An 18386-nucleotide genomic window follows, 5' to 3' on the forward strand; every position below is an offset into this window, starting at 1 on the left:
GTAAGTGATAAGCTGTATTTATGTATTATTACGCATCCAATACAAAAAAAAAATAGTTCTGGGTATAAATATAATATTTTCCCCATCATTTGATGATATCGCTCCGCAAAAGAAACCTTTTATATATTACGTAAGACATAAGTAATACCATAAAAGTCTAAACAAGTGTTTTAAAGATTAATTATTTTCTCTCTCGAATGAGTGTTTCGGTCGAACGTTAAAGTTTCATAATAATTGACGCCATTAGTGTCTCTCGGTTTGCTTTCACTCTTGTTTTTCGAAAGTGAAACGTACAAAGAAATTGTTTTTTTATATATTGGGATCAGAAATATTCCGGTTTTATTAGAAAGTTTATCCCTTCTTTTTTCACTTGGATCTCCTGATCTCGTGGTTATTTAACTGAAAATGCGGCTAAAACTCGACCAAAAAGACGACCCTTCGTATATGTGCTGTTTCTGTTGTCCGGTCAGAACAGGAACAATTATTCTCGGCTTGTGGCATTTGGTAAGTGAAAAACAAACAAAAAACTATAACTGATTTCTTTATTTTCAGTTTTTTTAAAAATAGTTTTTTTTTAATTTTAATTAAATTCATAAAATATAAAATGAGTATTTATGCAAAATACAAACCGTACCTTTTTTTTTTTTTTTTAAATAGGATTTTCAAGCAAAATCCATTTTTTTTTTTACCTCCTTTGTTTATCAAATTGTTAGGTGAAAGTACAGAATAGTATTTTAGCGCGGTCTGTATTCCTGCATAAGTACCCCCAAAAGAGCAGGTGGGTTAAATTTTATTTTGTGGCTAAAATTAATACTAAATTTATTGAAATTATCGGGTAATCTTGACACATAGCTGTATTGAAACAAAAATGGTCGACTGACTAAAGTTTAAGTAAAAAATGGAAATTTAATGAAACCGAAACAAAATAACAACTGAAAATGTTCACAATAATTTTTTTGTTGCAGTATGAAGAATACGGACAGTTCTATTTTATTTATTTTTTATAAGTTCAATTTTTACGGTATCTTTTGTTTATAAAATTGTTAGGTGAAAGTATAGAATATGTACACCACACTTCATACTATTAAGAACGGGTTTCTAAATAACATTATTATTTCAGCACGGTCCGTACTTTGCATACGGTTCTTTTAATTCGGTACGATTACGGAAAAATTATAATGCGCGAAAAATGGCCGAAAACGGTGTTTATTTTGATATTTTAAAGTGATTTTGAAGCCTTTAAACTGCCAATTTAGACTTAATTTAATTTTGATTGCATATAATTTAAGCGCATAGTTCAAAAGTCTAGTATTAAAGTTTACCAATGGTGCGAGACGAAAATAAAAATCACGATTAATGAAGCCGTGTATTCTGTTTTTTTTTTGTTTTTTTTTTTTTTTTCAGGTTTCCCCCCGTAAAGAATGGGGATTGTTTGAAAGAGTTTAAAATTTTTCTGGTTGATTTCATTTTAAATGTTTTCACTATTGTTTTTGTTTGTTTGTTTGTTTGTCTCTTAAAAGTGAAATTGGTAATCTTGACGTCTCATTCAGTTTCCGTTTTTACATGAACCCAAAGTAAACAGCCATGTTTGTTTCACTACCGCTATGTGTCAAGATTACCGAGTTATAATTTAGTTTATTTAATAAACTAAATTATAAATCGGTAATAACAAAAGGTTTCTTTGATTTGTTTGTTTGTTTGTGACAAACAAACAAACAAATCAAAGAAACCTTTTGTTATTTTTGTGAGCCAGAAATAGGTAGGGAAAGCAGGAGAAATAAACGAATTTGTTTCGAATTAAACAGATTCGAAAAAGAGGTTACCCCCCCCCTAAAAACAAACAAAACAATTCTATAATAAATACATGCTACCAAAGGCAAGATAAGTTACTCTTCTACCTAACTGGATAAGTTTTTAGTCTTTTTATTTAATGTAAAATGTTTAGTTGGTTCCAAAACAAGTAGTGTTGAGCATCAACTTGAGCAATACATGAGCACAAGCGTGATATCTCATATCTTTCAAGTCTTGTACTGTTAGAAACCCAGCCAATAAATGTTTCCGTCGCGTTTATTGGCTGGGTTTCTAACAATATTTCGTATAATTTTTAACTTTTTGTCGAGACTTCAAAGATAGAAGATAAATTTATGCGGCCAATTTTTTTTTTTTTTTTTTTAATAGTCGTGTAACGTTGGGCACTACTTGTTGTTTCTGACCAAATAAATATTAACATTAAATAAAAACACTAAAAACTTATCCAGATAGGCAGAAGAGTAACTTATATTGCATTTGCTAACATTTATGTTTTATGGCTACCTTTTCGAATTTCTGTGGATTGTAAAGCAAACTCCTGAAATGGTAGAGCTGAGCTAGCTCTACTAGAGCTCAATGATAATAGAAAATAAGCTAAAAGAAAATACAATTAAAACTTAGTCCGATCTCATAAATTTATTTCGATCGAGTAGGACTTCTTGAGAGGTCTAATTGGGATTTGCTGATCAAACACAAACATATATATATATATATATAGAGAGAGAGAGAGAGAGACTAGAAATGTGTGTCTGTGTAAACTTGTTTTCTAAAGTACAGAAAAATCTTTAAAAATCATTATACCTTACATATCTATTGTGGAACAAAGATGTTATATTCCAAAAATCACGTAAATTGATCAAGTAGTTTCATTTTTAATTTAAAAAAATCTTTTCTTTTTTTTTTTTTTTTTTTTTTGAGTAAGCAAAAAGGGACGATCTCTCGTCATTACCTTGAAAAACAAGACAGATAAGTCCATAATAATTAAAACTTGCGAGATCAACCTTGTAATGCTAACGATTTCACATTAATCGCTAAAAATCGTGAATTTTGATTTTTCTTTATTAAAAATGAAACTACTTGATCAATGTACGCGATTTTTGGAATATACCTTCGTTTCATGACAGGTAGGTACATCATAAATAATTTCCTGCAATTTTTTATTTTTATTTATTTTTTAGATTTAAATAAGCAAGGTTGAGACAATTTTGTGCGTACGTGTGTATTTATGCTGTTTAATTTTCGATTATTTGGCGATTATTATCAAGTGTCCAAATGCTTATAATAAAACCACCTTGTTTCGTCCTTACTGAACAGACTTGACATTACTTTTGTTTCAAACGTTTTAAAAAAGTGTGTGTGTGTATATATATATATATATATAAAATCATAAATTAGTAATTTAAATTCTATGAGGTGAAATGGTTAAGTTTCAAATCTAGAATTTTTCTTAAATGCAAGACAAAGAATACAATTCAAAAAGTATATCTCTTAACCTTTCCCCACTCTTTATCTATGCCTAAATCCAAACGTAGATTCCATGAACAAAGCTTCTTTCTTAGAACTGGACGCCTGTGGAACTCTGTTCCGTCTGCCTGCTTCCCTCCTGACTACAACTTGGATGTCTTCAAGTCCAACGTAAACAAATTCCTGATGAACCGCCCTCTTAAGTAGACACTTTAAATATCCACACTAACGTAGTGTACTTACAATAACCCTTATCCGTGAGTGGCTTCCGGGCCTTGATAAGTGGTGACCACCTTGTAAGAAAAAACCCAAAAAAACCTATAGGTATGTTTTTAGCGGGTAATGGTCAGCATTCCTTGTCGAGCGTATTTAGGAGGGATGTAAAGTAGAAGCTCAACCTAAGTTAGAGGGAGCTTAATTTTCTTCAAAATAGTGTAATCTACTGGCATGGAAAGCCAGCGATTATTGGTCTTACAAAATACTGTAGACTGTAGTATTTTATAAAGACAATAATTTTGTAAGACCAATAATCGCTGGATTTCCATGCCAGTAGATCTATTGTGTTACAGTATTCTGAAGTGTGTGTATGTGTGTGTGTGTGTATATATATATATATATATATATATATATATATATACACATATAATAAATATAAAAATGGCGCTGATAAAAATCAGTGTCAAGATTTAAAAAATTCAAAAATAATTTTTTTTTTTTTAATTTTTTTTATTTTTATTTATTTTTTTTTTTTTAATATCTAAGAGTCTAAACGTTCTTTCTTTTATCGATATAGTAAATGTTAGTTTTTATTTTATTTTTGGATTCAAGTGCTTGACAACTTAACGATAACAATAATAATCTACTATATATATATATATATATATAATAGGAGCAAACAGTTAATAAAACGTTAAAAAACACTTTGAAAAAGAGTTAAAAACATATTTAATCTGAAAAGGAAACACTTGATAAGTGGATAGTCCTTAATCCGCGGAGTTTCGAAGAAATACTTTCCTTCTTATCAGAGGGTAGGAATTAGCAAAATGCGGGATCGGATTTTGCATACAAAAGTATTTGATGAAACAACAAGTAAGTCAAAGATCTTACTTGATAACAAAAAGTGGAGCAGAGGGTATATGGTGAAGAAAAAGGTGATTGCACGTGAATGGATAGTCTGGTGAAAGGTAAATAATCCAATGATGGTATAATCCAAAAATATAACTCCAAGAAAGTTAATTGAGTTTCCATTTGCACAAGTAAAATCCATTTAATTTATATATATATATATATATATATATATATATATATATATATATATATTTCAAAAATACAACTAATCCGGGTATGTAGAAGAGTAACTTATCTTGCATTTGGTAGCATTTATTTATTTATTTTTTTTTTCCACCTTTTCTTGTTTTTGTTGGCTATTGTAAAAAAAAAATGAAAAAAAAAAAAAAAAATGGCGCTGATAAAAATCAGTGTCAAGATTTAAAAAATTCAAAAATAATTTTTTTTTTTTTTAATTTTTTTTATTTTTATTTTTTTTTTTTTTTTAATATCTAAGAGTCTAAACGTTCTTTCTTTTATCGATATAGTAAATGTTAGTTTTTATTTTATTTTTGGATTCAAGTGCTTGACAACTTAACGATAACAATAATAATCTACTATTCTAGTTTTATTCAACAAATCAGATTTTTGAACTGTGAACCAACCGGCTTTATTATTTACATTAAGTAAACTGACGACCCCCCCCCCCCGTCCCCTGTCTGTCAGTCTCTCTCTCTCTCTTATATATACACACACACACACACACACACTCTTTATTTGTTTTTACATAAGCAGCAATATGTTGCTACACAGCCATGAGCATGTTTCGGTCAGCTAGTTACCAGTAACTAGATACCTCTTCAGGCGATACAGCCGAAACATGCTCATGACTGTGTAGCAACATATTATTGCTTATGTAAAAACAAATAAGAGTGTGCCTTGCTTTACTTCGGTATTGAGCACTCTTGTATTAACTTCGTTAAACTTTATTGGTTACTTAACCTCTGGAAAACAATAACCTCAGAATATATATATATATATATATATATATATATATATATATATATATGTCTGAATATATGATTTTTTAAAAAAAATTTTCAATTATATTTCACTTTTTATATATACAAATCCTGAATTTAAAAAGCTCAATGTGATTACAGAGCATATAACAAATAAATGACAAAAGTCTATATTTAATTCAGTTGACACCTACAATTCTTGACAGTAACTGTTTTGTAGCACAAAATCATTCATTTAATTATTATATGAATCTATTTTGCCCTTAACTCATCAGAAGAAATAGCAACTATCAGTCCACAAAAATAAAATAAAATACAAAATCCGAAAATTGGAAGAGCAGTTGTAATTATCTTATTTTTATCTTGCATTTATGCCATTGATTTATATAATAATTAAATGAATGATTTTGTGCTGCGAAACAGTTACTGTCAAGAATTGTAAATGTCAACTGAATTAAAGGAATAAATTGTAATATGGTCAACATCATGAAATTGGATTATAAACTTTTTTTTTTAATGAAATTTCACACAAATGTACTTTACATGCCTGGCAGTGTTCTTAGATTTTATATCAGAATGTATTCGATGGAAAAAGGAACAGGCGATTTTGACCAAAGTTAAGACCCTTATACAGACTAACATCACAAGTGCATTTGAGAATTTTTTTTTTTTTTACCATACAAGCCGAAAGGCATGACATTTAAAAATCAACAGTAGGTTTTTTTTGTTTTTTTTTTATATGACAGGGGCACGTTCAAAATGAATGTTTCTGTGTAGAGCACAACTGAACCATGATACTTGACTTTTTCATTTTAAACAAGCCGTTATATATGAAAATAATTTGATAAAATCAGTAGGTTCTCTACAGTGCAATGTAAACTACAATGTATTGTGGACGGTCATTGTGAAGGAGGCATGTGAAACTTCTTCCCGGTGCACTTCAATGAGTCCCTAACTAGAGCAGGCAATCAGTCGATTTGATTGAAAAATGGTCGATTTCACTGGTTTTGATGACAATAAAAATATGGGAGTGTGAAACATTCATTGATCATCATCATTCAATCCCGGGCAACGTTGGGTCTCCCGGTTAGTAATACATGCTGAGACAAAAGACACATACAAAGAAAAGACAAAAAAAAAAAAATGAAAAAAAAAAAAAAGATAATAGAAAATAAAAAAGAAAATATGGTGAACTGCAAAACATTTCCATTTCCGATATAACCAGTCTAAAGGGAGTTTATCGGATTTGAAACCGACGTTACCAATGTTTTTCTGACTTTCTGTAACATTTTTATTTCATTCTCTCTATATATATACTAGCAAAAGTACCTGTTGTTGACTGGATTCAGAAACAGCCTACAGAAAATAGACTCTGATTTATGAAAGTATGATAGGTTATGAAAAGGAAGGGTTGTAAAGAGATAGTTTCGAATTTGGGGGTATCAAAACCAAAGCAAAATATGATGAAGGTAAAAATAAAATAGATAAGCCCCATAATTTATTATGCCATACCTGTTCACTCTGAAACACTTGTCACAATATTCTGTGGATCTATATTAAAAAAACCTTGTTAAACTTTGTGACATATTTCCATTCTATGGAGGTCAGGTGTGAACGAATACCCCATAATTTTATTATACCATATATCTTCAAACTGAAACATAATTATCAAAGTATACTTATGCAGATAGATATGAAAAGTCTTTATTAAAGTTTGTGCCTATTTCCATTCTATGGAGGCCAGGCGCGAACGCAGACCCCACAATTTTATTATACCATGCCTATTTAAGTTAAAACATACTTATCAAAGTATTATTATGTACATCTATATCAAAACACTTGTAAACGTTTTTTTTTAATTTTTAAATTTTTTATTTCCATACTTTGTGGACCAGGCGCGAACGCAGACCCCACAATTTTAATGGATCATCATTATGCCAGATCAAACATACCCATTCCTGTGTCTCGATTCATCTATCATTATATGTGATCAGTTTTCTATAATAGTTAACCATATAGGAGCCTATTCGTGACCAGACACACACACATACATTCAGCTTTACATGACCGCGTCCCTTGTTGAGACGAAGTAGGTTCATTTCACAGTCGGATTTCGGCGCGGTTTGCTTGATCTGTGTTGGTTAATTGAAATTCTTGTGTGCAGGGCGTTTGCTCAGTTGGTAGAGTGCTTGCCTTGCATGCAAGAGGCTCGGGTTTTGAATCCTGAGTTCGGATGTGTCTAACTGATGAGCCCAAATGAGGGCGAAACTCGAGTCTTGGACTTCCGGTTCTTTGACTGTCATGGCTCTTGTGGGCTGCGACATTGTTTGGCTGTGGAATTTATTATATATATATATATATATATATATATATATGTGTATATATATGTGTATATATATATATGTATGTATTAGTAAGTTATAAAATATATATGGCGATTAAGCTACACTGAATATTCCGTGTTTCATGCACTCTAGGATTCTTCTAGAAGAATCCTAGAGTGCATGAAACACGGAATATTCAGTGTAGCTTAATCGCCATATATATTTTATAACTTACTAATACATACATATATATATATACACACATATATATATATATATATATATATATATATATATATATATATATATATATATATATCTGAGTACCTCTCCTCATAAAAAAAACCCCATAAAAACAGACCCTGTTGCTACTGTCTAAAAATACCAGTTTCCTGACCTAAAATACACCAAATATTGATATTATTTATTTATTTGGGGACTGTCATTTTCATAATTGTTGTTTCGCGATTCTTCGGCCAACTATTCCTCTCGCTGTTGTCGGGCGGTTAACCGCGACGGGATAGGAATGCTGGGTCTGTTAACTGTATCCTCAGAAATTACTGCTTTCCATAGTTTTCGTCTCATCACGTTTTTGGCCAACTAATCCTCTGGCCGGCTTTGGGTACGATTGAAACTGCTATCTTCAGACAATGCCCATCTGGAACTGTAGAGATTCAACGCCTCTATCCACTGTGTCACGGGCCCCAAAGGGCTATATCGCAGCAGTTAACCGCCTGATGAAGGCCAGAGGAATAGTTGGCCGAAGCATTGTGAAACAGCAATTATGAAGATGAGGATAACCGTCTGCAAATAAATAAATAAATATACAAATTACTCGTCTCAAAGGATTCCAATAATAAAACAATATTGATGTTATTATTTTTATTTATTACTTCCTCTTAGCAAAACTCAATCATGTTCTGCAAAGCTAAAAACAAAACTTTTTCTCTACAGAACAACCAAAAAAACTTGAAGCACAAATATTTTTTATTAATTTTATTTATTGCGAACAATTATCCTCATCTTTTTTTTTTTTTATTTATTTATTTTTTTTTATTTTTTTATTTATTAATTTTATTTATTGCGAACTATTATCCTCATCTTTTTTTTATTTATTTATTTATTTTTTATTTATTTATTAATTTTATTTATTGCAAACTATTATCCTCATCTTTTTTTTTTATTTATTTATTTTTTTTTTTTTTTTAGTTGTTGTTTCACGACATTTCGGCCAACTATTCCTCTGGCCTTTGTCATGTGATAACCACGACGGGATAGGAACTCCGAATTTCCTAACTGCATCCACAGCAATTACTGCCTTCTGTAGCTGTTGTTGTCTCACCACATTTTGGCCAAGTAAGCCTCTGGCCGGCTTTGGGTAGGATCGAAACTGCTATCTTCAGACAATTCTCACCTGGAACTGTAGAAATTCAACATCTCTATCCACTATGCCATGGGCCTCAAAAGGGCGATCAACAACTATGGAAGGCAGTAATTGCTGTGGATGCAGTTAGGAGATTCAGAGTTCCTTTTCCCGTCGCGGTTACCACCTGATGCAGGCCAAAGGAATAGTTAGCAGATTAATCCTGAAAAAAAAAATAAATAAATAAATAATGAGGATAATAGTCTACAATAACTAAAGTTAATAAATAATACTCATCTCAATAATGAATTCCAATTAAAATAATATATAAATATATTTTTCAAAATTTACTGCGTTCGGTTTTAAATAACCTGAAAGCAGTTGATATGTGGTAAAATAACCAACAAAACTAAAGAGAGTTATTACATTTTATCAATGTTTATAAAATTTGAATAAACTTTTTAGGCTCAAACTTTTCCTCCACGCAAAACGTTTCTTCCTTGATTCACCATGAGATGTTGAAGAATATTTTTCCAATATATTTTGCACAAGGTTGATTTTTATATTCTGAAAAGCAAAAGAAAAAAAATGAAATAAAAAATTGGTTCTTTTTTTTTTTTTTTTTTTTTTTTTTTTTTTTATTATTGGGAGAAAGAGAGAGCACCCTGTATATATAACTTCATTTATTATTAGTCATTCATGTAAGGTTTGTATATGCGGGTTAAAATCCAAAGAATCTTTACTGTGTTTATATAATAAATGTATTTGCACTAACATATGGGCAGTTTTAGTTTATATAAGTATTACATATATACATATATGTAATCGTTGAACGTCTTAAAACAATATTTGTTTAAGAAAGTAAAGTTCAAAGATTATAACTTAAGAAAACAATAAACAACTTGTTTCAATTGTGTACATCCAGCTAAAAGAAAATAAAAAAAAATACAAAACAAATACCCATAAAGTTGTTATATTCTTGATGAACCTTGCCCCGGAAAAATAATATCTAAATTAAAAAAAGAATATTCATTCTCTGAGGGTCAACCTGGTCGGCTGTTTTATTTATTTATTTATTTATTTATTTATTATTTATTTATTTTTGGAGGGGATGGGAGAGAGAGGGGGGCATCCTGTATACATATATAATAAAAAAAATTTTCCGGGGGGGGGGGTACAGAATTTAATAATGGCTAAATACAGACCAATCAACATGATGATTTAAAAAATGAAAATAAAGGTTAGGTAATCAGGTTTCATTCCTTGTTCAACAGAGCTAAATCGAAGAAAATATGATTTGAAAAATCCCCCAAAAAATGACTTTTTTAATCGTATTTTCCTCGATTTAACTCTGTTGAATGAGGAACGAAACCTGGTTAGCTAACCTTTATTTTCATTTTTTAAATCATGTTGATTGGTCTGTATTTAGCCATTCTATATATATATTTTTTAAAGTTTGTTTTTGAAATGTTGTTACTTTCAATGTATACCGTTTTTGTTTAACGGGTCTAGATTGTTATTTTAAAACCATTCACCGTTAATTTTGAGTTAAGCTCCATGTGTCTATTTAATAGGGACAGAGCATATATAGTGCAAAGTTTTGTTGAAAATTCAAAGACTCGCGTTTTCTTTTTTACAACCTTCATTTATTTCCTGGATTTTTCCATTACAGCTGTTTCATTAATGAGTTGGCAATTTTACGATTTATGTTTCCGTAAAAATATCCTGTCCCCACTAACTTCTTCAGGCGGGTTAACATAGGCATAAGGAAACTGACTTACTACCTCCCTCTTGAGCCTGAATTAGGTTCAGTCTGGTTCTAGAAGGCCAAATTCCCAGGTATTTTCTCCCTCTTCAGTAGGGGGGGGGGATGTATATTCTCTTCCAACCCCAATCTTTCTCCTCCTGCCTAGTCCATTCCTCTTTCTGAACCTGCACAAACAATTCTTCCTTGAGGGGAAAAAAGTAATTCTTGATAAAAAATACAGAGTTATTTACCTTTTTAGTACAGAACTAAAAAAGGTAATAACCCCCCCCCTTTCGACAAAATCTGTGTCAGTCTATGGTCAAAGAATGAATAACATTTTCTCATTTTTTTAGATATTATTCATCTAGGGCAATACTGATGAAGAATACATCAACTTTGTGGGTGTTTGTTTTGTAGTTTATTTTTAAAATTCCTGATGCGCCCCTACTGTAGAATGCTGGTGGATCTCATCCAGGCTATTTTTAAGCTATCATGCATTCTAGTTAACAGCCACAAAATCAAAAATAAACGAAATATGTTTGTAAAGTAACTTTTCTTTGGCCAAGTCTTTATGCTTTCCTTGTGAACTGTTCTACATCTACTAACTCTTCTCCATTCTTCCAATGTGGCCATACTATCAAAGTCTCCTGTTCTACACACATCTCCCTACACTGTCCAGATTTAATCTTCCTCTGAGGTTATTTAATCTATGTTTGTCTTCGACTTGCATTACACATCCATCGTATCAGTGTAATATCATTCCTCTCCATGCAATGCATGTCCTCAACCTTCACCGGCAAGGTTTCATTTCCATACATCCTTACAGATCAGGCTGTCCAAAAAAATTGGCTTCCTGATCTAAAATGCACCAAACATTGATTTTTTTTTTTTTTTTTTTTTTTTTCTTTCTTTCCAAAATTGAATTATGCTCTGCATGGCCAAAAACAATTTCCTTTGCAAAACAAGCAAACCAAACACCATGAATAAATATTTGAAGATATAATGAATTTAAAACATAAAAACTTTTACCAAAATTAACAGATTCTGTATTAAATAACCTGAAAAAGGGGTTGATATGCCATAAAACAAAACCAAACTATACATATTTCATACACATGTTTGATAGACTCTTCCTTTAGTCAAAAGTGGTAATGCTCTGCTGGTTAATAATGATGTAAGTTCAAGGAACTATTTCAATCACACTAATACCTTTTTATTTTTGTGCTCTAATGGCATCACTGTGGGAATAAAACGCCTGAACAACCCCAATAGCCTCTCCATTCAAATATACTTTCTCCACATCTGAGTTCTCATCCCTCTCTATTGTCTGAGACTTTTAGAATAGAAACTGGTTATCGTCTCTCAACCTACTGGTATTTCCACTGAACTTCTTGTGTAGCCAATGCTTTAATTTTACTTCAAATAATATAAGGAAATGATTTCCAACTGTAATTACCACATGATAATCTGTATTATATTTCTCTTCATCTGTCTGTTCATTCCACTTTTTCTTGGAAACTTCTGAGCTGATCTATCTGAAATTTTGTATAGACCTTTATGATGAGATGAAGTGAACCAAGTATTATATGGCATCTGTCTGATGCATAGATAGGAATTCCTAGGGATTAGTATTTAATAGAAAAATTAGCACAATTTTAACCATGTTCAACCATTGTAATGGCATAAAGCACTCATTTTAAATCAATAGGCTATAATTTTTGCCAATTTTTAATGAGCTAAAAATCTAGTAATTTAAATGATGTTTTATTTATCTATTTATTTGTCTACTATTATATAAAACGAACTTTGTGTGTTCATTTTCTATGGACTTGAAAACAGCTGAGTCAATTTTTATGAAATTTCACACAAAGGTACTGTATGTGCCTGGCAGTGTTCCTAGATCGGTTTCGTATAAGAGTGTTTTCGATAAGTATCAAAATTATCCGACGAAAGCAGGAACAAGCGATTTTCACCAAAGTTAACATCTGACAAAACCCAACATTACAAGTGCATTTGAGAAGTTTTATTACCACACAAGCCGAAAGGCCTGACATATAAAATCAACAGTAGGTTCTTTGATATGACAAGGGCGCGTTCGAAATGAATGTTTCTGTTTAGAGCACAATTGAAGTGTATTTGATGTTTCCATTTTAAATTTAAATTCTTAAATTCAAGCCATTATTATCGCACAAGCAGTAAGGCTAAGCATATAAAATCAACAGCAGATTCTTTGATATGACAGGGGCGCGTTCGAATAGTATAATACTTGACTTTTGCATTTTACACTTCAATTCAAGCCGTTAAATATATATATAAAAAAAATAATTTTATAAAATCAACAGTAGGTTCTCTACAGTGCAATGTTTATTACAGTGTGTTGTGAACAAAGTCATTGCAAGAGGCATGTGGAGCTTCCTCCCGGTGCATCACGATGGGTCCCAAACTAGTCGATCGATTTGATAGAAAAATGGTCGATTTCATAGATTCCGATTACAATAAAAATATGGGCGAGCGGGTGAAACATTCGTTGATTATCATTCAATTCCGGGCAACGTCGGGTCACCTTGCTAGTCTATTTCATAGCTGGGACGAACGTGTGTGAAAGAAACATTTTTGTTCTTATTTATATGCGTTTAAAATAGCAGCAGTAACAGTTGACAATAATAATGACACGAATCTTTGTAACCAAGTTTATTAGGCAAACAAAGGCATTTAATGATTTCTATTTTTATCTTTTAAATAAATTAATGTGTCCGATGTGTACATTGTCCACCGAATGAAGAGTCTTTTTTTTCTAACATGATTGTTGCAAAAAAACACCGACCCGACGTTGTGGATGAAAGTCTTACAAAGAAACAAAGGAAAGAAATCCGACACTTTTTTTTTTTCAGTTGAAAGAAAAGGTATTTATTACCGGTCGTTTCCACAGCAAGCCAAAACCACTATCAATAATTCCCCCCACTCTTTATCTGTGCCTAAACCTAAACGTAGATTCCATGAACAAAGCTTCTTCCTTAGAACTGCACGCCTGTGGAACTCTCTTCCGTTTGCCTGCTTTCCAGCTGACTACAATTTGGTTGTCTTCAAGTCCAATATAAACAAGTTCTTGGTGAACCGTCCCTCTAAGTAATCCAATTTACAAAATCTCCACTACTTATGATTGCTACGCTATAATCCCAATAACCAATGTATACCCATTAACCCTTATCCTCGAGTGGCCTCTGGGCCTTGATAAGTGGTGACTCCTTTGTAAAAAAAAAAAAAAAAAAAAGAAGCCATTTGACACATATACTTCCCAAGCCAGTTATAATATGGTCGTATTTCTGCTTTTTCCCTTCGGGGTCAATTAACAGTTTCTTAGTCTTGTTTAAAAGTTCCTGTCGCTCCACATGGTTAAAAAAAACTCAGCCATGTTAACACATACTTAAGTCTCTCGCTGCTACATGCTTTTTTTTTTCCTTCCTCTTCCTCTGATCCTGCTGTGATGTTACGTTCGCGCCACAGCTTGGTCATTTGTATACATGTTGGTGGCTTCGTTATGTTTTCTGTTTTCTGCAACATTTTATTATGATAAATATAATTCATTTTGAATAGGAGTTTAGTCACATGTTTATAAATTTTTTTTTTTTTTTTTTTTTTTTTTTTTTTTTACAATCACTTATCAAGGTCCGGAGGCCACTCAAGGTTAAGGGTCAATGAGTGTACAGTAGTCAATGGGAAAATGTCGTGGTAATCGTTAGTAGCAGAAATTGGGTAAATTGGATTACTTAAGGAGATGGCTCATCAAGAACTTGTTCACGCTGGACTTGAAGACAACCATATTGTAATCAGCTGGAAAGCAGGAAAACGGAACAGTTCCACAGGCGTGCAGTTCTAAGAAAGAAGTTTTGTTCATGGAATCTATGTTTAGCTGTAGGCACAGATAAAGAGTGGGGGGGGGGAATTATTGATAGTGGTTTCAGCTAGACGAGTGTTTTTCATGATTTACATTATTTTGTAAAGTAAATTTGAAATTTTAGAAAAACAAATGTTACAAAATTATTAAAATCATTTTTTTTTTTCTTTGAGACTTTCACTGTAATATGCATTTTTCAAAGAAAGGAAGTTTTTTTTTTTCTTCAGAAATAGATGTGTGTGTTTGCATGGTGACGTGAATTTTAAATAATTCATTTTGATTTCTCTTTTTTCTGTCTGTCTGTCTGTCTGTGTGTGTCTCTCTCTCTCTCTCTCTCTCTCTCTCTCTCTCTCTCTGATAATATTTCAGCCGGTTAGGAGTAGTTTTAAAGTGGATACATTTTTACTTGCTATCATAGGCAGACGAGTGCCACAAGGCTAAAAAAAGGCTATATGTCTGTCCGTCTCCATATTTTCAAACAATCTCTTCTGAAACTAAAAATCACAGAATGGCTTCAAGTGATTTGATTTTTTTTTTTTAATGGCCCATTCTTTTATGGGTATTTAGCTGGTTAAAATAGTTTTTAAGGGGTAAAAACTGGGTCAAAATTAAAAAAAAAATCGTTATACATTTTGTAAATTCATCTTAGTTTATTGTTAATCAGTTGATATGCATATCACGTTGGTACAGTGGAAACGTCACCAGCTTTGAATGCTACAGTTTCGGTTTCGATTCTAGCTGATGGTATCAAATACTTTATTTTTTTACTTTTGAAATCACGACTCTAGAATATAATACTATATACGAAATCTGAACAAATTAAAATATATTTAAGCATATTTTACGACCGGGCTAAACCGGGTGCTCCTCGCTCGTGAAGATTCTTCCGACTACTGTTCTCATCATAAACATTATTTTCACACCACTTCTTGAGTGTCTATGGCCTATTTTTACAGTGGTTTGTCAGTACAGCCTGGCATGAATATACTTCTCTACAGGTAAACCCTGACTAAATATTCAAAATAATATAGTGTTTGCTGGCTAAAAAAAATCCCCTTGATGCAGCTATATCCTTCGATATAGCTACCCTACATTGACAAGGACTGATGCACCTTCTCTAAATGATGCTACTAATACTAACAACACTAAGCTTGGTATTCCACCAGACTAGATGAATTCTTGTCCTGGAATTCGGAAAGACCAAGAGATCAAAAGAAAGATATACTATAATGAATGTAGTTAATTGGTCTATAAGTGAAAGGGTAATGTTCTTTACGGTTGAGAGGAAAAGGAGAGCTCTAATGGAGGATTCAAATATCTATTCATATAGTGATCAAGTGTTAGGGTTAAAGGGGCCCCTTGATTTTTGAGAACTCCAACTGAAGTAAAATTAGATGAGCAACAGACTTTATAATAAATATAATATAATGACAAAAGCATCAGATAAAAATACCATTTTTTTTTTTTTTTTAAATTTCATACATGGAAATGAATGATTAGAAACATGAAGCGGTGATCAAGTCTTTTGTCTTCTTTTGTATGATTGACCCCATGGCCATCACCGTTGGGCACCTACAAGTTACAGGGAATGCATTGGTCACTCCAACTCCCTTGTCTAGCCAAAATGAAGTGTGGCAAATCATGCAATGATTTGGGTAAATATTATACTAATATTTGTGTGTGTGTATATATATATATATATATATATATACTAGCATAGGAACCCAGCATTGCCCGGGTGTTTGGAGGTGTATGTTGAGCCAAAAAAAAAAAAAAGTGGTAGTAGGAAGGCAGGCTCGAACCCGTACCGTGAAGAAGGAATCATGCGATGGTTTGGATGAATATTATACTAATATTTGTGTGTGTGTGTGTGTGTGTGTGTGTGTGTGTGTGTGTGTGTGTGTGTGTGTGTGTGTGTGAGTGTATATATATATATCACGTGACTAATATTTTTATATATATATCACGTGACTAATATTTGTCTATACATCCGTATCACGTGACTAATATTTGTCTATACATCCGTATCACGTGAATACATACACATATCACATGACTGTGTGTGTGTGTGTGTGTGTGTGTAACATTGTGCAAATGCATGTAAAATGATGTCACCAGTAAAAAAGACTATAAAAAGAGAAAGATCATGGAGATCATGTGGAGCACAGAATGAGATAACGTTCAAGATGTTATGAGAGGTGTGAAGCACATTTTAGATCACGTGGGTGACGTCACAACTGTGAAAATGCGGAAATTGTGGCTACATAGAACAAGCGAGTTGGAGTTATTTCCTATTATTTGTTTTTTTTTTTTTCACCACATTATCAAGGCCCAGAGGCCACTCAAGGATAAGGGTTAAAGAGTGTACAGTAGAAATTGGACAATATAGTAATCATTAGTAATGAAAATTTGGTAAATTTGATAACTTATATGGAACGGCTCATCAAGAACTTATTTACTTTAGACTTGAACACAACCATATTGCAGTCAGCCGGAAAGCAGGAAAACGGAAGACAATTCCACAGGCGTGCAGTTCTAAGAAAGAAGCTTTGTTCATGGAATCTACGATTAGGTTTAGGCACAGATAAAGAGTGGGGGGAATTATTCGTTTCCTTTGTGACTGAAACTGGACATGTGTGCATTTATATGTATATTTCACAAAAATACTTAAATATATATCTATATTAGTATTAGTTTTCTGTATGTATAATATATATTTATATTATTATGCTTTTTCAATTTCATTTCACCCTTTATTTATACCAATCCTTTTATTTAATATAGATAAATATAACTACAGACCATATACAAATAAATGACAGTCTATATTCCAAATTCCAAGATGGATTGATGTATCTATTACTTGTCTCTCCCTCTTGGACACGGTTCAAAAGAGAGGCTCCATCCTAATAGGTCCGGAACTGTTAGCTAGACTTCAACCTCTGTTGCATCTCTCTGCCTGATTTACAAGTATTTTAATAGTAGATGCTCCAATGAACTACAAGCCCTTGTACCCCCTCAACGTAAATACCCCCAACAAACTCGCCAAGTACCAAATTCCAACCCTTACACAGAGATCCCCAGATGTCAGAAAGCCTTCTAACCTAATAGTTTCTTTCCAATAACTGCTAGACTTTGGAATTCCTTTCCAGGTTCCTGCTTCCCCCAACCGTAGTGACATGCAGAAGTTCAAGTGTAATGTAAACAAACATCTTGCTGCTCAACTCCCTACATAGTATCCCTGTGGTTTAAAACCCAGATAGAAGCTGCCTACATCAAAGTAGCATATTGCCTGGTTTGAGGCGAAAATTAAAAAAAATAAAGAAAAGCAAACCAACATGACAGCTGATGGCCTCAATTCAAATTTGTTTACTTTTTCTAATCACTACTATATTATATTGGCTTTATTATAATAAATACCAAAATCTGCAAGTATTGAAATATTAAGCGTATTTTACGACCAGGCAATGCCGGGAGGGCTGCTCTATATATATATATATATATATATATATATATATATATATATATATATATATATAACTACATATATATATAACTACTTAATTTACTCACATAAAATTAATATACGAAAGTATAGATTTATGCGTAAACTTTAAGTATTTACTTCAAAAGTGCTCAATACGTAGGTAGAGCTAGTCAGTAATTTATAAAATATATATGGCGATTAAGCTACACTTAATATTCCGCGTTTCGT

At 32.2% G+C, this 18386-nt stretch overlaps 1 protein-coding gene across 1 annotated transcript in view; it reads left to right on the plus strand.

The window, feature by feature from the left end:
• LOC145266935 (lysosomal-associated transmembrane protein 4A-like) overlaps positions 1-18386 on the plus strand; it is an 81273-nt gene continuing 62887 nt past the window's right edge. Inside the window, exon 1 of the mRNA XM_080122737.1 lies at positions 1-504. Within this exon, the coding sequence (XP_079978863.1) occupies positions 406-504 (99 nt within the window). The 5' untranslated portion in view covers positions 1-405. The remainder of the gene's footprint in view (positions 505-18386) is intronic.

This window comes from Euprymna scolopes, chromosome 42 (genome assembly GCF_053919585.1).
Source record: "Euprymna scolopes isolate OS-2025 chromosome 42, ASM5391958v1, whole genome shotgun sequence".
NCBI lineage: Eukaryota > Metazoa > Mollusca > Cephalopoda > Sepiida > Sepiolidae > Euprymna > Euprymna scolopes.